This window comes from Lepidochelys kempii, chromosome 2 (genome assembly GCF_965140285.1).
Source record: "Lepidochelys kempii isolate rLepKem1 chromosome 2, rLepKem1.hap1, whole genome shotgun sequence".
NCBI lineage: Eukaryota > Metazoa > Chordata > Testudines > Cheloniidae > Lepidochelys > Lepidochelys kempii.
In genome coordinates, this window is record NC_136381.1 from 182962116 (window position 1) to 182983937 (window position 21822).

Sequence of the window (21822 nt, forward strand, 5' to 3'; positions counted from 1 at the left end):
TGCATAACTGCTTAATCTCTGTACCAAAATATCTGGTTCTAATTTTTTCCTTAAATTTCAATTAAATACCCATCTGTCTCCTTTTTTAAAAAAAGGAGACATAATTTTTAAAATTACTATCAAGTTTGTTCATTAGTGTGGGCAGCCATTACCAGAATAATCCCACAGCCTACCTATTTTTATGGTTTCTGAAGGAATAGAATTAAACACAATTTCTAGCACTTTACTTTTGTACGAAGCTAAGTAAAATGCACAAACATGTAGAGGGTCAAACAATTTGCATGTCAGGTAAACATGGCAGTGTTTTAAAAAATCATATTGTGTAGTCAAATTTCATGTATCTTTCTGGGTGGAACGACGTGGTGTTGGCTCAGAAACCTGTTGTGACTAGCAGTGTCAGTGCAGCATTCTTCCTTTTTTGTATTTTTTTGCATCTTGTTTGTAGGTAAAGGAATAGGTCTTTGTCTACTGTGCTTAAGTTGTTTGGCTTTTTTTTTTTTTTGCATTACAGGTAGAAGATGTGTTACAGCGATGCCGAGAATATTTAATTAAAAAAATAAATGCAGAGAACTGTGTGCGGTTACTAAGTTTTGCTGATCTCTTCAGCTGTGAAGAGTTAAAACAAAGTGCTAAGAGAATGGTAGAGCACAAGTTCACTGCTGTGTACCACCAAGATGCTTTCATGCAACTGTCACATGATCTACTGATAGATGTTTTAAGCAGTGACAACTTAAATGTGGAAAAAGAGGAGACAGTTCGTGAAGCTGCTATGTTATGGCTGGAATACAACACAGAATCACGATCACAGTATTTGTCCTCTGTTCTTAGCCAAATCAGAATTGATGCACTTTCAGAAGTAACACAGCGATCCTGGTTTCAAGGATTACCACCTAATGATAAATCGGTGGTGGTGCAAGGATTATACAAATCTATGCCCAAATTTTTCAAACCAAGACTTGGTATGACTAAAGAGGAGATGATGATATTCATTGAAGCTGCTGCTGAAAACCCTGGTAGTCTTTACTCTTCTGTCTGTTATAGCCCCCAGGCAGAAAAAGTTTACAAGCTTTGCAATCCTCCTGCTGACTTGCATAAGGTTGGAACACTTGTAACTCCTGATAATGATATCTATATAGCAGGTGGGCAAGTTCCTCTGAAAAACACAAAAACCAATCACAGTAAAACTAGCAAACTTCAGGCTGCCTTCAGAACTGTGAATTGCTTTTACTGGTTTGATGCACAGCAAAACACTTGGTTTCCAAAGACTCCAATGTTGTTTGTTCGTATAAAGCCATCCTTGGTCTGCTGTGAAGGATACATCTATGCAATTGGAGGAGATAGCGTAGGTGGAGAACTCAACAGAAGAACTGTGGAAAGATACGATACTGAGAAAGATGAATGGACCATGGTAAGCCCATTGCCTTGTGCATGGCAGTGGAGTACAGCAGTAGCAGTTCATAACTGCATTTATGTAATGGCCCACAACTTGATGTACTGTTATTTTCCCAGGTCAGATGCTTGGATAGAAATGGCTATGAGACAAACTAGTAGATGCTTTGCTTCTGCTGCTGCTTTTGGTGACAAAATATTCTATATTGGAGGATTGCATATTGGCAGCAATTCTGGTATAAGACTCCCAACTAGCACTGTAGATGGGTCTTCCGTAACTGTGGAAGTCTATGATGTGAATAAAAATGAATGGAGAATGGCAGCTAATATCCCTGCCAAGCGGTATTCTGACCCTTGTGTTAGAGCTGTTGTAATCTCCAATTCTTTATGTGTCTTCATACGAGAAACCCACATGAATGAGAGAGCCAAGTATGCCACCTACCAATATGATCTGGAGCTTGATCGGTGGTCTCTACGACAGCATATATCAGAACGTGTGCTCTGGGACTTAGGAAAAGACTTCCGATGCACTGTAGGTAAGCTGTATCCATCTTGCCTTGAAGAGTCCCCATGGAAGCCTCCAACATATCTCTTTTCACCAGATGGGGCTGATGAGTTTGAGCTGGATGGGGAGATGGTTACCCTGCCACCCGTATAGCTCCCAAATTAGAGACTGCACACCTGCTTCTGGGCTCAGTTACCTTGAAATAGAAACTTTAATGAAAGAACAGGGCTGGAAATTGAAACATTAAACCTGTTTTTCATAATTGTATTTTTATGCCCTACTTAACGTTTGGAGTCATTCAGTATGAATCAGTGACTTTTATAAGCAGATATGCTTCCATAATCTGAGATACTATCTGATAATTGAGAGAAACCTATATGTATATCATGAGCTTAAGCATCTGACTACTGTCTGAAGAATTAATTTCTAGTCCTAGGAAAGTCTTTCAGTTCAAGAAGAATCACAGCAGTTATTGTTGCTAGGATGGTATGTCACAATTGTTCTGAAAATATCTTCCAGTTATATTTGAACTACTTCTGGATATTCTACTTTAGTGCTCGTTATATAATTTTCAATGTGGCCTAAGTAATGGAATGTGCTGCACTTAACACCAATATCCGTATCGGTATAGTAACGTCATATAAAAGAAAAATAAACAAATCCCATGGATCTACCTGTGGTAGGAAGGGTAGATCTTCCTTTGTATGGTAACATGCAGGGCAAAATGACTGCGGGTTCAGTCAAGGTGTATTAAGTGCATGTATTCTATTTTCACTAACTTATACCTGTCTGTTTAGAATACAGGTCTTCCAAGCAGCTGGTGGTTTACCAGATGTGGACTTAAATTGCTGGGCTTGCAATAGGAATTGCCAGCCACTCATAGTGCGGGTCTGTGTGGAGCTTTAATCAATAAATGCCTCCACATTCTGTATTACAGTAACATTGGCTCATGTATAATACTTCCTGCTGCTGATGTATTTTTCCAATGTAAAACAAAGTTTTAGTGTGGATTAACCAGGTCTTTATTTTTTTGTTAATTTAATAACAAGCATTACTGTAGTGTGATTGTGTATAGATATCCTTTAGCTATCAGGTTTTTTACTTTTTGGGGGGGAGCGAATTGTTCAGGAATATTCTGTACGCTGTGTGCAGGAGAGCAGATGACTAGTGCTGCTCTGGCATTAATCCCAGGAACCACTAGCAGTAGCGGGGCGCCGCCAATCTAACATGAACACAGGTGCTTCATGACAACCTTACTAGCATGTTCAGCTGCATCATGTTCTGGCACTGTATTTTGAATGACATTAATTTATTAAAAAAAAGACTGAATCTAAATGAGTTTTGGTGTGCTTTGTGGTGGGAAAGAGTATAGCTATGAATTTCTCTACTTTCGGCAGTTGGCTTGGCGATAGGAAGTTAGCTTGTTTAAGGGCTGTTAAGATGAGTCATGAGCCGTGCATGTTTGAAAGCTGTACTTGTTTAGTGAAACTGGAAGTTCAGCTTGATGACATATTTGAGATTATGTAAATTATGATTGAGATTATGATTGAGTAAATTCATGTCTGCTTACACCAAATTACCATATAATGCTTATCAAGTGTCAGAAGGAAAAATTGTGTGGAATGGTCTCCATAAAATGCTAATTCAGAAGTCCCACTATACAGTCCCACTGTGAGGGGACTGACTTCTTGATCTTCATAAATAGAATTAGAAATAAAGGTATAAATTTCAAGAAATAACGTGTACATTCTAATAGCAACAGTTTGATTTTTGGTTACATTGCTTGTGTACGTTTTTGGTGTAGTAGAGTAACCCTTGACTCTTCCAGCCATTCATGAGACAAGATATGCTTCTTAAAATGTTGGTGTTAAAATTCAAATTGTGGCTCATATATAGAACATATATAAAGCAGTTTCTATCCAGTGTTAATGTTTGGCATTTGCACCCATATTAATATTTCAGATTGGGGGCTTAGAAATATTTACACTGTCCCTTTGATTTTTTTTGCTATTTAACTTTATCCCCTATGAACCAGATATTTCAAATTTAATGAGCAGCTTCCAAGTACCAAACCAGCATGGACTACAGGAAATTATATCTTGTTTGCAAAACATTATCATGTGGGAAAACATAACTATGAAGGTCTTGTCCTAAATACTGTGGCCGAATAAATAACTACCATACCACTTACTGTAGATAGAAGTGGTGGTAGCAGCTCTGTAGTTTAGGTTGCACTAAGATTTTTTACTTAAAGTAGCGATTTGAATAATCTTTCAGACTAAAATGAAAGCACTTAATATCAAATTTGGCAAACCTAAAAGAATTTTCCAAAGTATTTTTATGGATTAAAAAGTTGCTACATTTAATTATTCAAAAATAGATTTGTAATGGTCTCACCAATCTTTTCCCCTTTCTAATGTTTGTGTTGGCGACATTTTAAAACCCACACTTTTGGAACATACTACTTGTACTAGTTGCCCCAGATTTGTTTGTCTTCATTTGTCTTAAGTTCGGTCTAATAGAGGCTGATGAAGAACTTTAATGTTGCTGGCTATTTCATTCTCCAGTACTGTCTTGATTGCATTTGTGCTCTGCACACAGCTTGCTGAACTAGGGAAATAAGCCTTAGCAGACACTGAAAGGCTGACCTGGTGAACCATAGGAGTTCATAAGCTGGGGTCATTTGCAGTAAGTGTGGCTTCACTTATTCAGGGCCTCTGCGGGGAAAGCAGTGGCTTTTTAGATACTTAGGGTGGATGCAGTGGGCCATAACCAAGTCATCCGGCTTTCTCCAGCCCCACCACTCTGTCACGCTTGCTGACTTTATTCATGTTAACATTGTGTAAAAGTATTCTATGAAATATTCCTCCTCAGATGTCACATGGCAGGATTCCCCAATACATCCAAAGCATACATTGATAACAGCTACAGTGCATCACCTTGTATTCAGAAAATACACATTTCTCCCTAATTTATCTGGCCTACATTTCAAGCCTCTTTCTGTGACTCAACTCTTTGAACTCAGGATTTTAGATGGTCCTTAAACAGTATATGATAACCATAGGGTTTTTTTTGTTTTTTTTAAACCATGCCTTAGTGATCTTTTAACTTAGTTTCTTGGTTGCCTTATTTAACCTTTTACTAATACATGAGTAACAGCCCTATTCAGTGGGAAATCGGTTCCCAAAACGTTCTAACAAGGATTCTCTCTTGTCTGCTTTTCTGGTTAGTTGGTTTTGATAGTTTGAACTTGTGCAAACTTTCACTCAGGATACTGTTTTAGTGTGGTTCAGTTGTGATTTTCCTTAAAAGTAAGGGCTTATATAACACAGCAATGAAGACTATTGTTACGTAGGTCATTTCAATTCATGTGGTGTTGGGAGGGCAGGATTGATTCTTCTCACAGTGAGACTCCATACATGTTACCTATCTCCACCCAAAGTAGAGAGAATGAGCTTTAAGACATGCTGATTTTGGATCATACATTAAAGGACAACTTGTTTAGTCAAATAGCTTTTTGTTTTCATCCTACCTTTTAAGGAATTCACAAAAGGCTGATCTCAGTAACCTACAACTGCCTGCAGTAATATCCAGCCCTTTTTTCTGATGCAATACAACCGGGGTAACTGTAGGTCTACAGAAGGGCATTTCTCAATATGCCATCAATCACTGGAGGCCAAGGTTTCCTGAAGAGCTTCTCCTATACAATATTTAATAACTTTTTAGTCTCATGGAAGAATCTTCTGATCTGGGATCTGACTGATGGATTAACGAACACTTTGGAAGCAAATAAAACATAGGGCTCATCTAAACATAAAAGGTGTACTGCTTTAACTAGCATGGATTCAGTTATACTGGTATAACTATTTGTACAGTTTATTCCTGTAGGGGAAGAGGAATAAGCTATACTACAAACATTCTTATAAAAGCCCAAGGATGATCAGTTTAACTTTATTTAAACAAACAAACAAAATCATTTTCCTTGCCAAAAATTACACTGGTAAAACATAAGTGTAGAGCAGGCCTTAGTGTGATGGTGCCTAAATTGCTTCCCCTGTATAAGCCCTGCAACTGCTTCACCGTTCTGATCTGCTGCAGTTGCAACAGTTGTCTTCAGCTGCTCTGCTCAACAGGTTATTGGATGTAAACCCTTACATTTTCTCTTCCCAGCTGTCCTAAGAAATAGTGGTGATACCTGCACCCTTGGTAGCAAAAGTGTTGAGCCCTAATGGAAAAAGACTGGTTTGCCACTCTTTGTTAGAGGTTTTCAGAGTCCAGAGTGCCTATCTAAGGATTGAATGACTGGTCTAGTCTCAGAAGAGAGCTGAGTGAGGTTCTGCGGAGATATGGAGAAAGGTAAGTCCTGTGGTTGGATCATAAGCAAAAGAGAGACCCCTTGCATCTGTGAACCAACAGAGCTGTTGAATCCATGGTAGCAGTCAAACTGGCCCAGCTCTGTTTTTGTCATCAGTAACAGCTGACCATTCAGGGAGTGTTAGGGGTGCTGTGCTCCCAACTTTGGTAGCAGACATTGCCACAGGGTCTGTAGAGCATGCAGCCACATTCTGACCGTTCATTGGTGTGACTACTGGTTGGTGAATGCTCCACTCCTGCAGGGTCTTTCCCTGAGAGGGTGCTAGGCATGAGGGTCTCCTGGCAGACTAAATGAGAGTACTTGTGCTGCTGTATAGTGGTGTCCCAACAGAAAGAAAGGCTTCATTACTATCTTCTGTTAACAGCTGTGGCTATTCCTTCTCTATCATCTCCTAAATAAATCTCACTCAGAATCCAAGCTTTATTCTTAGCGCAGCCTGGAGAATGTATGTTTTTCTAGAATATGAAGCTGTGGCACTAACTCAACTGGAGGAGGGGGGCAGGGGAAAGTTGATGCAGTTCCAGTATGCTCATAGAGGAGCAGTCTGGCATGGAAACTGACATACATCTGCTTTTGTGGGTGTGGTTAATCCATCAGTCAAGACCCAGAGAGGATTCCTTTGTTATGAGAAGACTCTTTCAAATTACAATTTTAAATAGTTTTAAAAGAACTACAGCAGAAGGGAGGACTGGCTTTTTAAACCTGCATTGTTCAGGGAAGCATAAATGACCTTTAACTTCTGCTGTGTGGCGTGTCTCCTTAATCTTTGCTAATGGGTAAGACCTCCCACTTAACGGAACTCACACGTAGTCCAATGTTGGTGGAGGCTCCAGGACTCAGCCCTGCCCTTCACCTCAGGCTACCCTGTTCTCTGCCTCCAGCAGTGGAATTAGTTGGTGGTTTATCTCCCAACCACTTTGTTTTAGAACTAATTTTTTTGTGCAGTAGCTAGTTCATTTCAGCTTCTAGCTCCTCTCACTTTCCAGAGGTGAAGAACGACCAATGTAGTGAAGCTCTAATCCTCTGGCATCTCTGGTACACCCCTGGGGCAGGCTTCCTCTGCCACTCACTGCAGCAGCCTTACAAGCACTGAGTCAACTTAAAGGTGGTATAGGCAGCTTTTCAGGACCCTCAGAGGGGAGCCATGCCCTGCTACTGAAAGCTGTCCACACAGGTTTTCAGTTGGACAGTTCGTAAATCCTTGATCTCTACCTGAAGCCATGACTCCACAGAGGAGGCTCAGCCAGGAGCATGAGCATAAGCATGCCCAGCGGGAGGAGAAATCCCTCACAGCCTGCTCAGGGGTCAGTCTTGCAAACCCTAGAGGCTCTGAGTCTTAGAGAAACAGCCATCAGGCGGCAGTTCACCTTGCCAATGAGTATGTAGGTTTAAACCCTGATATTTTTTAACCCTTTCTCTCCCCCTCATCCCCAGAGTTTTAGATCCTTGGTTCTCAGCCAGGGGGCCACAAACACACTTCAGAGGGTCCACCAAGCAGGGCCAGTGTTACACTCACAGGGGCCCAGGGCAGAAAGCTGAAGCCCCACCACAAGGGGCTGAAGTCCAGGGCCCTGAGCCCCACCACCCAGGGCTAATGCTGAAGCCTGAGCGATGTAGCTTTGCAGGGGCCCCTGTAGCGTGAGGTCGCAGGCAGTTGCCCTGCTTCCTGCCCCCTATCACTGGCCCTGGCTTTTATATGCAGAAAACCAGCTACTGTGGCACAGGTGGGCCATAGCATTTTTACAGCATGCTGGCGGGGCCTCAGAAAGAAAAAGGTTGAGAACCTCTGTTTTAGATTTTTCTCCTCAGAAGGTCAGCGCTCTATCTAACTCACTGCATGCTGGTTTTCAGCCCATGAACTCCTGCTCTGCCAGGGAAAGGGGCCTCCCTCTCTGCACCTCTGAATAGGCTGGCTCCACGCTAAAGCATAAAGAGCACTTCAGTTAGTCTGTGACAAGAACAAAGGTAGATGAGGACTCTATTCTCCATGCAGCTGCACCATTGTAGGATTACAAAGAGGTAAGTAAGAAATTCCTTCTCATATTCAAATTACTGCCATTTTCTGTGTAAACCTTGAAGTGGTAATAAGTCTTCCCTAAAGTATTTCTAGGGATGCTAGCCAGCCTCAAGAAACAAGAAAGCTCCTGGTACTATCCAGCAGTCTATTCCCCCTAATCAAGCTATTTGTACTAGTACCTCCCCTTGGCTGAGGGATCCTCAGACCAGGCTGCATGGCATGCTCTCTCCCTTCTGTAAAAAGGCAGGGGAAGTACTGTGCACATACTAACCAAAAGCCTAATGTATAAAAACAAAGTAACTTCAAAAGTTTTAGTAACCTAAGACTGGTGCAGCTGCAGCTCCACCAGTGAGACAGTCATACCTTCAGAAGGGGACTTCCTTCCAAAACATCCTATAGAACAGGAGTGGGCAAGCTACGGCCCGGGGGCCACATATGGCCCTTCAGATGTTTTAATCAGGCCCTCGAGCTCCTGCTGGGGAGTAAGGTCCAGGACCTGCCCCGCTCCATGTGTGCCATGGCTCCCAGAAGCAGTGGCATGTCCCCGCTCCAGCTCCTAAGCGTAGGGGCAGCCAGAGGGCTCCACATGCTGCGCGCCCCTCCCCGCCCAGTGCTGCCCTTGCAGCTCCCATTGGCAAGGAACCACGGCCAGTGGGAGCTGCAGGGGCAGCACCTGTGGATGGGACAGCATGCAGAGCTGCCTGGCCACACCTCCACGTAGGACATGCCGCTGCTTCTTGGAGCTGCTTGAGGTAAGCGCTGCCTGGAGCCTGCACCCTTGAACTCCTCCCACGCCTCTACCCCCAGCCCTGAACCCCTCAGTCCCAGTGCAGAGCACCCTCCTGCACCCCCTGCCTGGAGCCACCTTCTGCACCCTGAACTAATTTTTGGCCCTACTCCAGAGCCTGCACCCCCAGCTGGAGCCCTCACCTCCTCCCACACCCCAAGCCCCAATTTCATGAGCATTTATGGCCCACAATACAATTTCCATACCCAGATGTGTCCCTCGGGCCAAAAAGTTTGCCCACCCCTGCTATAGAATCATAAGTGTAGATGTGCCTCACACATTTCAAAGCCTCAGCTAAAGCCATTCAGACCAAAAAATTTTTTCTATGTTTAATAAAATGGCTCATGGACTTAGGGTATGTTCTTTACTTGTAATGAGACGTCGGTGGTTCTTTTATAGTCAAAACCTTGTGACAAGCAATGGCTCCTAGCAGGGGCAAGGAAGCTGTGTTACACTCATGCATAGCTATCAGTCATCCTAAACTGATACCCTCGGCCTCCTAGTTTACAGGTGAGAAGCTAAGGGAAACAGAAATTAGTAACTGAGAATGCAGAAACCTTACCCCCCACTATAAAAGCCAGCATAATAACAACTAATAGATTGCTAATACAGGCTATTCAAGAAGTATTTATTTCCCTAGCAGAAGCAAAAATAGGAAGCAGATGTTTCCTAAGAAACAAATATTTTCTTCTACAAAAACTTCACTATGACTGACAAAGTGAGCAGCTGTGTACGAGACAATTCCTGTACACAACTCTTCTTCCTTCTGACCTACCCTCTTTAGCCGGAGTCCTAAGAAATGGCTGTTAGTAGCCATAGTAAGGCTCAAGTTATATCCACCAGTGTTCAAAATCAAGAACTGTTTGAACTCAATACAGAGAACAAATTACCCAAGGGTCGAAGCAGGTATGGCTCTGGCCCAGATCTTACCCCTAAATTTCTTGTGATCTTTTGCAGCCGGAAGTTAAAATAACCTCTCACTTCCTACTCAAGATTCCTGTTTATGCATCTCAGCAGTGCATTAGCTCTTTTGGCCATAGCATCACACTGGGAGCTCACATTCAGCTGATTATCCACCATGATCCCCACATCTTTTTCAGATAAGGTGGGAAGGGATGAGATGGGGAGAGTGTGGGGGTCCCGGGCTAGGGGTGGGGTCATGTGAGGGGTGGTCATAGGTTACTCCCCTGACCTCCAGTTTCTCCCCCCCACCCCCCAAAAAAAATTTCCCCACCAGTTGCTGTCCTGGCCCGTCAGGGTAAGCAGCTGGCGCACCGGGACACTTTACTTAAGTTTACCTCTGTGCCTGTGGAAACTCAAGGTAAACAAACCATCTCGACCCACCAGCAGCTTATCCTGATGGCCCAGGAGCCAAAGTTTGCCGACCCCTGAATTATAGGGTCGGTTTATGAATGGGTCATAAAAAATTTTCCATTTTTACTTATTCATCTTGTGGGGGTTGGCTTATAAACGAATTGGCTTATGATCAAGTATATACAGTATGTCTAGTTTTTAATCAAAATGTCCTGCAGTACTAAGTCAAACACCTTATAGAAATCTAAGTATATTATGCCACCATCATTATCTTTATTAACCAAACTTGTATCTAAAAAAATTACTCATTTAGTTTGACAAGATCTATTTTCCCTAAACCCATGCTGATTTGCATTAATTATATTACCCTCAAGTCCATTATCTGTCTCAGGATCAATGTCAGGCTGACAGACCTATAATTACCCAGGTCATCCCTTTTATCCTTTTGAAAAACTGGCACAATATTAGCTTTCTTCCGAGTGCTCCAAGACTTACTGAAAATCAACAGTAACAGTCCAATGAGCTTCTCAGTCATCTCTTTCAAAACTCTTGGATGAAAGTTATCCAGACCTGTGGATTTCAAAGAATGTAACTTTAGTAGCTTCTGTTTAACAGTTGTAGGGATAGTTATTAAAATAAAGAATTAAAATGAGCTTAAGTTTGATTAAGGAAATAATATATTTGCTTTATAGTTTGTGGCTTGTAACCAAATAAGGCCTTAATCATCCAGTAAAGGAAGGCCACAAGAATAACAAGTCAAAAGACCAGAATGCAACGAGGAAAGAATGTCTGGTTCAAAAAACTAATAAAACAGGAAGCTGCAATAACCAAGACAAAGAAGAACCCTTCTCAAAAGCAAGCCCAGTGTTTTTTTCTCACATACCAGTGCTATCTTAAAGTGAGGCCTATGTGTAACCAATGGCAACAGAAGCAAAAAACTACTGGTAATCAAGGAGAGGGGAGGAGACAAAGAAAAAAGGCTTAGAGAAAATAAACTGCTTCAAACTGTGTTTTTACTAAAGCTAGAAAGTGGGATGACAGGTATAGAGAGAGCCAGGAAGCTGAAAGTTCTTTATTAGATCCAGTCCAATTATGCTGAGAAAACCAGTGTGAAAAGAATTTTCTCCCATCTGGTCCTCTTGAAAGTATGTACTGTAGATAGTTATGTTTTGTTGTTGTATGGAATGTAGTAATGTTTATTAGCTAAGCTTTATGCGTGTTTAGAGCAACAGTATAGATAACATTTGGACTTACTTATAAAGGAATTTATGGTTAATGTTTGGTGGTGTCCTGTATGATTGATATTCATAAATTCCAATAACATCCTCCAGAGACGATAGTGGAATGGAAAATGTGTTATCGCCGTATAGCAAGACTATATAATTGGTTCTCCCCCCACACTCCCCCCCAGAACAAAAATATTTATTGAAAGCATCTGCCTTATTGATAATTCTACCATTTCCATCTAGTAATGGACCAATACCTTTATCAGGATTTTTTAATATTAGAAACAAAATTAAACTCCTTGTCCTTAATGCTGCTGCCATTTGTCATTGTGTCCCTTCCTTCCCTTATCTATTTTCTACAATTCCTAACTTCTCATTTATATTCATTACTGTCAATTTCCCTTTTCTTCCATTTGTTAATAATTTATTTTTTACAGCTTCACTTCCTCTCTAAATAAGGTCTTTTTTTAAAACCTATTTGGCCTTCTTCCTTGATTGTGGCTTTCTGGTAATCTAGTAAAGCAGGGGTGGGCAAACTACGGCCCACGGGGAACCGCGGCCAATGGGAGCTTTGGGGGAGGTACCCACAGGAGAGGGCAGTGCATGGAGCCCTCTGCCCTCCTCTCCCACAGGGACGTGGTGCCGTCCACTTTTGGGAGCGGAGCAGGGCCAGGGCAGGCAGGCAGAGAGCCTGCCCTGGCCCCGGTGCATGCTGCTGCCATCCCAGAGCCACTACAGGTAAGCAGCACCAGGCCGAAGCCTGCACCCCAACCCTCTGCCCCCTTCCACACTCCACAGCCCCTGTTGCACCCCAGCCCCCTTCCCTGAGCCCCCTCATACAGCCTGCACCCCTCCTCTGCCCTAAGCCCCTTTCTGCACACCACAACCCCTCCTGCACTCCAACCCCCTGCCCCAGCCCTATATTCATGGCCCTTCATGGAATTTCCCCATGCAGATGTGGCCCTCAGGCCAAAAAGTTTGCCCACCCCTGTAGTAAGCTATTCTTAAACAACTCCTATTTATCGTTCACATTTTTTGGATTAAATTCTTCTTCCCAGCTGACTTGGCTCTCCGTTGTTTTCAGGTTTGTGAACTGGGCCCTATTAAAGCACCAAGTATATATATTACTGATCTGGATTTTACTCTGCTTGAACCTTATAAATGTGATCAATTCATGATGACTTGTGCGAAAGCTACCATTAATTTTTAGTTCTGTGATCAGTTCTCTTTATCGGTTCGGACGAGATCTAATTAAGAACTCCCCTGTGTGGGCTGCAACACTTTGAGTTGGGAAATTATTTATACTATAGGTTCTTGCCGACCCGCCACCTGCTCAGTTTCTTCTTGCCAGAATACTCTGACAGAGGGGAGGCGGGCGCAATTTGGAATGGACATGAACAACACATCTCGAAGAACAACAGTTACGAGAGGTAGGTAACCATTTTTTCTTTGAGTGCTTGCTTATGTCCATTCCAATTAGGTGACTCCTAAGCCATACTCTTGGAGGAGAGGGTCGGAGTTCATCTGGTCGTAGATTGCCGCACTGCCCTGCCAAACGCTGTGTCATCTCTGGACTGTTGCAAAATTGCGTAATGCAAGGTGAAGGTATGGATAGAGGACCATGTGGCTGCCCTGCATACATCTTGAATAGGCACTTGAGCATGAAAGCGGCATATGACACGAGCTCTTGTAGAGTGCGCCGTCAATGTCAGGGCTGGAATCTTGGCCAAGTCGTAGCAAGTCCTGGTGCACGATGTGATCCAGAATGATATGCACGGGGAGGAGATGGAAAGCCATTTCATCCTCTGTGACAGTGATGAAGTGCTGTGGTGACTTCTGAAACGGCTTTGTGTGCTCGATATAGAGAATGAGGGCTTGTCTCACAGCCAAGGAATGAAGCATGTGATCTCTGTTGTTGGCATGCGGCTTGGGAAAAAACACAGGTAGGAAAATGTCCTGATCTATATGGAATTGAGAGACTACCTTAGGGAGAAATGCAGGGTGTGGGCATAGTTACACTGTATTTTATAAAGACAAGGTGCAAGGGGGCTCAGATGTCACCACCTTGAGTTCAGAGACCCTTCTGGCTGAGGCGATGGCCACGAGGAAAGCTACATTCCCAGACAGAGCAAGGAACATGTCACCATGGGCCCAAAGGGGGGGCCCCATAAGCCTGGTGAGAACTAGTGAGGTCCCAAGGAGAAAGAGTCTGTCTCACCTGTGGATACAGTCTATACAGCCCCTTGAGGAAGCAGCCTACCTTTGGGTTTCCAAAGACTGACCTACGCTCCGCCCCGGGTGAAAAGCAGAGATGGCGGCCAAGTGAATCCTGATCGAAGAGGTTGCCAATCACTGCTGTTTCAAGTCGAGCTTGTAGTCCAAAATAAAACGGATCGAGGCTTGTCATGCATGAGTACCCTTCTGCATACACAAAATTGAGAACCACTTCTACTTGACAAGGTAAGTGGCTCGAATAGAGGGCTTCTTGCTTCTGAGAAGGACCTCCTGAGCTAAGTCAGAGCATTGAAGTTCACACATAGAGCTTCCACTCTGTGAGGTAGAGGGACTCCAGGTTGGGATGTAGTAACCTGCTGTGGTCTTGTGTGATAAGGTCCAGGAACAGGGGAAGGGCTATGGGTCTGTCATACTGATAGGTCCAACAGCATGATGAACTAGTGTTGGCAGGGCCATGCCGGCGCTATGAGGATCAATGAGGTCCTGTCCAGGTGGACTTTGAGGAGGACCTTGTGTATGAGAGGGAAGGGTGGAAACACGCAGAGCAGGTGATTCACCCATGACCAGTGAAACGTATCCGTGATGGAACCTGCCCTCAACTTTCTGGCATTGATATGCAGCGATAGTTCTGCATGGGACCACATGCCGTGTCCTGATAGTGTCCCGATGCGCTCCATACCTGACTGCCGAGGTGTCCGTGACTAACTCTAGAGAGGGCTGCGGTTTGGCAAAGGGTACACCCGGCAGACCACCTAAGCCTGCAACCACCAACCAAGGAATTCTAGAACCAGAAGCGGGAGTGAGACTGTTCTGTCTAGAGAGTCCCGACTGGGCTTGTACACCTGCGCCAGCCACATTTGTAGGGGACGGAGACGCAACCTGGCATGCTGGACCACCATATGCAGGCCGCCATATACCCCAGCAGTTTCATGCAGTTTCTGGCAGTGGTTGTGGGGAATTGGTGGAGGTTCTTGATTAATGTCCCTGAGAACTTGAAAGCGGGCCTCGGGAAGTTATGCCCTGGCTTGTGTGGAGTCCAGGAAAACCCCAATGAATTCTGTCCTCTGCGTTGGGGTTATTGTGGACTTGGGCACATTTTAGCATGAGGCGCAACCTGAGAAAGGTGCCATGAGTGAGGGCTAGGGCTTGTGAGCTGGCCTTGATGAGCCAGTTGTGCAGGTACAGGAAGACTTGGACCCGATGTTTACAGAGGAAGACCAGCATGATGGCCATGCATTTTGTGAATACCTAAGGGACTGCCAAGAGCCCGAAGGGGAGCATCGTAAACTGATAGTGCTGGGTGTTGATCACAAACCGGAGAAAGCATCTGGGATGATGGAGAGGTGGAAGTACGCGTCCTTCAAGTGCAGGGCGGTGTACCAGTCCCACAGATCCAGGGAAGGAATGATGGAGGCCAGGGAGACCATGCGAAACTTCACTTTCTTTATGAATATGTTGAAGTTTCACAGATCTAGGATAGGTCTGAGCCTGCCCTTGGCCTTGGGGGGATGAGGAAGTATCGGAAGTAGAACCCTTTTCCCCTGAACTCCTGAGGAACCTCCTCTATTGGCCTGAGAGCAAGGAGTGATTGCACCTTCTGTAAAAGGAGTTGCTCATGAGAGGGGTCCCTGAAGAGGGACGGGGAAGGGAGGGAACAGAATTGGATAGAATATCCTACCTCTACCATGCTCAGTACCCAGCAATCTGAGGTAATCAAGGCCCAGGCATGGCGGAAGTGGGACAGATGGTTCCCAAAGGTGGGAGAAGGATCCAGGAGATGGACTGGTGCTCTGTCCTCGGGCACAAAATTAGGCTAAGGGCCAGGAGGCTGTTTGGATGAACTGTGGCCCTGGTCAGAGGAGGATCTCGATGGCCTCCTTGTGTTGTTCCTGCTTGCCTTCTAGTTAAGTCCTGCCTTGTGCTCCCCACATAGAAGCACTGGGGAGGCTGGGGCTTGAAGGGCTTTCTCTGTGGAGAGGGGTGTGGATTCCCAGGGACTTAAGGGATGCCCTAGAATCCTTCAGACTGTGCAGCCATGAGTCTGTCTGCTCTGCAAAAAGACCAGCACAGTCAAAGGGGAGGTCCCGGATGGTATTCTGGACCTCCGCAGGAAGGCCCGACACCTGAAGCCATGACCTTCTGCGCATAGTAATTGCATTGGCCATGGTCTGCATAGCTGAGTCCGCCGAGTCCCGGGTCACTTTGAAGGAGGTCTGGGCCACCATCTTACCCTCCTCGAATATTGCGGTGAACTCCAAACAGGAGTCCGTGGGCAACAACTTCTGGAACTTGTACAGGGAGGCCCAGGAGTTGTAAGCGTACCGGCTAAGAACCGCGTGCTGATTGGCGATATAAAGCTGGAGCTCCTGGTCAAATACACCTTGCGAGCAAAGAGGTCCAGCTTCTTGGTCTCCTGAGTGGGACCCGACTCTCCTTGCCGCTCCTTGTGATTGGCGGGGTCCACCACCAATGTGCCCGGCGTGGGATGAGAGAAGAGGTGCTCGTACCCCTTCTGTAGAACAAAATATTGGCATTCTACCCCTTTAGCTGTTGGAGGGGGAGAGGCCAGAGTCTGCCAGAGCACCTTAGTTGTATTTACAATAGTCTTAATAAGAGGAAGGACCACCTTAGAGGGGTCCTCAGGAGCCAGGATATTAACTGTTGGGTCTGAATGCCCTGTGTCGTCCTCAGCCTATAGGTTCAAGTTTTGTGCCACCCGGCAAAAGAGGTCCTGATGAGCCCTGGTGTCCATTGCTGGCAGAGAGGTAGTCGTCCCTGCCACCGCCTCATCGGGTAAGGAGGAGGAAGATGCCTGGGGAGTGATTGGGTCCTTTTGCCTTTCAGTTACCTGGTGGTCACTAGGGCAGTTTCAGGTGTCCTTTCTTGCACCGAGGGTGGGGCGACAGCTCCCATCTGAGGGTCAGATTGCCCCAGGTCTTCCTCTCAGGACGCAGCCTGCACTCCTAGATCCCTTGAGACCGATGTGGCCAATGGGGTCACGCAGTGTTCCAAGGCCACCGAAGTCACCCTTGGTCCCAGTCCCTGGGCCTGATGGTAGGCCCATGGGCTCCAGAAGGGCCACTGCACCGGCCCCTGCCCCTGGAGAGGCCATGACACTGTTGGCACCGGTTGGGGTGCATCGCTTCTCGAGTGGTGGCAGGAATGGGGCCAGCGTCTAGAGCGGTACCAGCTCTGCCTGGAGGCATAGGATTCCACCTTCGCCTCAGAGGAGTACTCAGATGCAGAGCAAGGCAGAGCAGCACCCAACGGTGCCGGAGATCAGTGCTGGGGCAAGGATGAGCAATGGCTTATCATCATGGGCTTGCCCGAATGTCTGATGGGGGTAGTGCCGGTGCCGTCATTGTTTGGAGCCGTTGATGTTGCTGCCATGGCAGGTGCTAGTGGGCCCAGAGATTGAGCAGTCATGATGGCTAGATCCCATGCTGCTTCAAATGTGTCCAGTGTGAAGGGAAGATCGAGGTCTTCTCCCTCCAAGTCCTCCTGCACCAGAGAGTCCACATGCACCTGACTTGACAGCTGTGGGACTTGCAGGCCAGGTTTGGGGTGTTCAAACCCAGGACGCACCCCACTGGTGTGCTGTGCCGGCAAGAAGCCCCTGTCCGCCGCCACCTTCTTATGTGGCACCGGCAATTGTGAATGGTGCCGCAAGGTGGAGCTGGGCCTTGGGGCTGGGGAACAGTGCTGATGCTCCTTACTGGAGTCCTTCCTCCGTGCCGAGGGTTCCCGCACTGATGCCAGCGCTCTGCCCACCGAGGCTGCCGGCGCTGGCTGTGGGCAAAGTGCAGCTTCTATTAAGAGGAGCTTCAGACTAGTCTCTCTCCTTCTTTGTTCTGGGCTTAAAGCCCCTGCAAATCTTGCACCTATCTGCCTGATGACCCTCCCTGAGGCACTAGAGACAGGAGTTGTGCGGATTGCCATGTGGCATAGGCTTGAGGCACTTCTCACAGGGCTTAAAGCCCTGGGCCCGAGGCATGCCCCGGTCTGGGGAAAAGGGAAATCGGGGAAGATCCCCCAGCTAAGTGCTATTCAACTAATTAACACTAATGGGTAACTATTTACAACAGCTATTTGAAGAAAGAGGGCTAAGTAGGCACTTGCAATATGCAAGACCAAGGAGCTCCAACAGCCATCACTAGCACTAAGGAGGAGTAGAGCAGGCAGGGGGTCGGCAAGGTCAGATATACACCGCCATAAAGGCACCACTCCAGTGGGCTCCACAGATGGGTACCGCTAGTGGAAAAACCTTCCAACAATCATGCACACGACGCATGCACACCTAATTGGAATGGACGTGAGCAAGCACTCGAGAAATAATGGGTTTCCCTCCACATGGCAGAAGATATAAAAGGCCCTGGAAACCCCTCCATTTTGCCTCTATCCTGCTCCAGCCTCTCTTCCACTTCAGCCTCTGGACTATTAACTTAGATTAATGGAAGCATTTTAACCAAGGAATTGAGGATCTTCCAGTGATTTGGAAGCAGCCAGAAACTTGACTTAAGCCAGCAGTTTATTCCATCACTGCTACAAGCCTGAACCAAGAACTTTGCAATTATTGTATGTGTTCGATTCCTTTAACCAATTTTAACTCACCTTTCTTTCTTTTTATGAATAAACCGTTTGATACTAAAGGATTGGCATAGTGATTTTTGGGTAAGATCTAAGTTATATATTGACCTGGGTGTGTGGCTGGTCCCCTGGGTCAGAAGAACCTTTTATTTGAAGAGATTGGATTTAGAGGTGAGTGTTTCTTTAAAACCAGTGGTTTTGGTGGTTATATAAGAACTGGAATGCCTAAGGAAACTGCTTTTCTGACTTCTTGTTAGCCCGTGTAGTGAAACAGAAGTTTACTTTTGTTGCTGGTTTGGTATATCCTGTGGGGATTTAGCCACCAATATTAGGGTGTATCTGCCCTAGTTCTCAGCAGTTTGTCCTGAATTTGACATCCTCAGTTGTGACCCACAGTTGCAGAGAGATGGGAAGGATCTGAGAGACTATTGCTTGCACATTCTAAAAAAGTATCTTATTAGTATTCAGTCTAACATCATAATACTGAACACATTGTAATCTCTCTCCCAAAAGTATGTGTATAGATGAAAATGAGTTTCACAAGCCAGGCATGTATCCCCTGGAAATTTCATTATATCTGCAAAAAACTATATTTGTTTTTACAGGGAGCACTTCCTAGTTCTTACTTCCTGTTTAAACTTCATCCTATCACGTTTCCTGGCCAAGTATAATAAAGGAAAGGCCAAAGCCACAAAAATCACCTATTTTTTATAATTACCAGGTTTTACAGCCTAAAGCAAGTTGAATTTATACTCAAATGGTAGAATTAGGGCAGTAAAATCTACTTCGCCTGGTAAAGAAAAGAGGAAGATGTGGTCTCAATTCACAGGGGCTTATAGTCTGAGGAGCCAAGTCAGCCATAAGATGTCTCTTAGACACCAGGTGCTTATTACAGAGCAGTGCAATCATTTAAGACATGAAAAATATTATGCAGGAAGATAACAGATGAGATGGTGCTCTACAGTCATTCTTCCTCTCCTCAAGTCAATGTCAGATCTGCACTAATGGTAATCTCGTCATGGGATACCCACTACATAAAACCCAAAACCATCTCAAAGATTTGCCCAGTGATTGTTGCTAAACAAAAAAAGATTACTTTAGCCATGAGGCTAGATTTTTTTCCCTCTTTTATGAGTTTAACAGCACCTGTGTATGGCCAGTTTTCCCCTTGTTTATCTGGAGTCAACAGGGAAAAAATAACAATTTGAAAATGGTGATTATAGAAGCGGTGGAACTGTAGGGCAGCAGTACTACCTGAAACTGTTTTTCCAATTGACTAGATATGAAATGTTGTATTTAATTTGGCTCAGATGATTTTAACATTCTCCAATTGTACTTAACCAGGAGTCCAATGCTATTAGGTAGTAAAGATAGGTTTTATTTAAAAGAGCCTATTGTTGTGGTAAAAGGAGTGGTCGGCTGGCTGAGCACAGTTAAAGGGGCCTACAGATGTTACAGGTATGTATGCATCTCAAGTGTCAGTTTAATAAAACAAAAGTTCAGACTCACTTTGTCAGGTACTTTTTCCAAAGGTTTCAGAATAGCAGCCGTGTTAGTCTGTATCTGCAAAAAGAAAAGGAGGACTTGTGGCACCTTAGGGACTAACCAATTTATTTGAGCATAAGCTTTCGTGAGCTACAGCTCACTTCATCAGAGTCCCTAAGGTGCCACAAGTCCTCCTTTTCTTTTTCCCAAAGGCAGATTCTTATGGGACTGACCAAGAGTTTGAAAAAGCAGGCAATGGGATAGTCTGGGTCTACACTGATCTCAGGATCAGGAGGAGAGAACAGATTTGGGAGAAAGATAAAGGACCAGTGGCAAACAATCTGAAGGGGTGGATGCATGAGCCAATAGAATGAAGTAATGGAAATACTGATGAATGCTTTCTCCTTTCCTTATGCCCTGAGAGAGATAGGATGGCAAAAAGAATGGTAGAGATAATGGTACTGCTTAAGCTCAGCAAACCTTGTGGTTGGTTTGGTGTTATTTGTAATGCAAAATTTGTTTACTTGTCCCTTGTTTCAGCAAATGAGTACTTAAGTGTCATTCACACTTCTAAATATAGAACAAAATTATGACTATTCAATTGAAGACACAAGTGAGCTAGTGCTTTAAAAGGTGAAACATTTTGCTAAAAATCTTACATAAAATATGTACATAAATAAAACCGTATCACAGTCAGTTGAATATCCAGTCAAATAGCATCTGCTTAGTATGGGTACTACATGCAGAGTTCATTTTCCCTAAGTCGGCTGAAGAACGTAAGTCAGATGTTACACAGCACTAGATGTACTGAACAGATGCAGCCAAATACCATTATCTAAACACCGCAGCAGTTGCAAAAAACAAACTAGTAAATTATTCTTCAGCTGTAAAAGAAGAAAGTTGCCATTCTATGAGAAACTCTGATGTGCTGACTGAGCAAAGCCTTGAAACCAGGTATTGATGGGTTTTAATCCCAGCTCTGTATACCCTCAGGCAAGTTACCTTAGATACCCAATGACAATATTACTCAATGATCCCAAAGCGTACTGAAGTTTAACATTTGCACGGTGTTTTTTAAATAAATGTGAAGTATAAGTATGCATGTGGGCATAGGTGGTGGTAGAGGTGATCTCAGCTGAGGTTTAAGGTTAACTTTGACTGGAGTAAGCTAAAGCTCGACACTAACAGCAACACAACTACATGTTTACGTTTGGAGATTCGCCAGGCATTATTTCTGGCTCCTATCTGTCATCTTTAACCTCTTTTTTGCCATTACTGGCAAAGCTGAGGGAAGACCAGCACACTAAAGTTTAGAAGACGGGTACTTTGCTCCAGTCACCTTTAGACACAACATCAGAAATCTAAACATTTACAACAGGATATTAGTCATGGGGAGGGAGGCTGGGTGGCAGTTCCTAGTAAAAATTTAATTTTCTTCATGCTGGACTGGCTCCAAAAAGAAACAATTTCCTTGGTAAGCTGTAGACTCAGACAAGTTAAGAAGATTTAATAGAAGACCTATACTACTGCCAAAGACACACAGTAATTATACCTGAACTATAAGAACATGTGCTTTCATAAATACAAGTAAAATGTATTCAAGAAGGGCATAAACAGAACAATTTTATTTTCTATCACTTTTAGAACAAAATATACAATGGAATCATTTCAACACAGTATATGATTTAGGCAATGATTTGATTTTAAAACAGTCACAGAGGTAAAGGATTTGACAAACTGTCTAGCTAAAATTACAAAGTCTACAATAGCAGCAAAGAATACTAAACTGTTTTATGATCAGATGTTATGCATGGTAACTGGTTCATACTACAGCACACATTACTTTATACCCAATAAAGTGATCAGATTTAAATGGACAGTTGTTCAGTGACACTGAATTCT

The 21822-nt window shown here is 44.4% G+C and overlaps 1 protein-coding gene across 3 annotated transcripts in view; it reads left to right on the plus strand.

Moving 5' to 3' along the window:
- The window catches only part of KBTBD2 (kelch repeat and BTB domain containing 2), a 29940-nt gene extending 11443 nt beyond the window's left edge, over positions 1-18497 (plus strand). For all 3 annotated transcript variants that reach the window (XM_073332961.2, XM_073332962.2, XM_073332963.2), the window contains one exon: positions 512-18497. In XM_073332961.2, the coding sequence (XP_073189062.1) occupies positions 512-2047 (1536 nt within the window). In that variant the 3' untranslated portion in view covers positions 2048-18497. The remainder of the gene's footprint in view (positions 1-511) is intronic.
- Positions 18498-21822: the final 3325 nt, after the last annotated feature.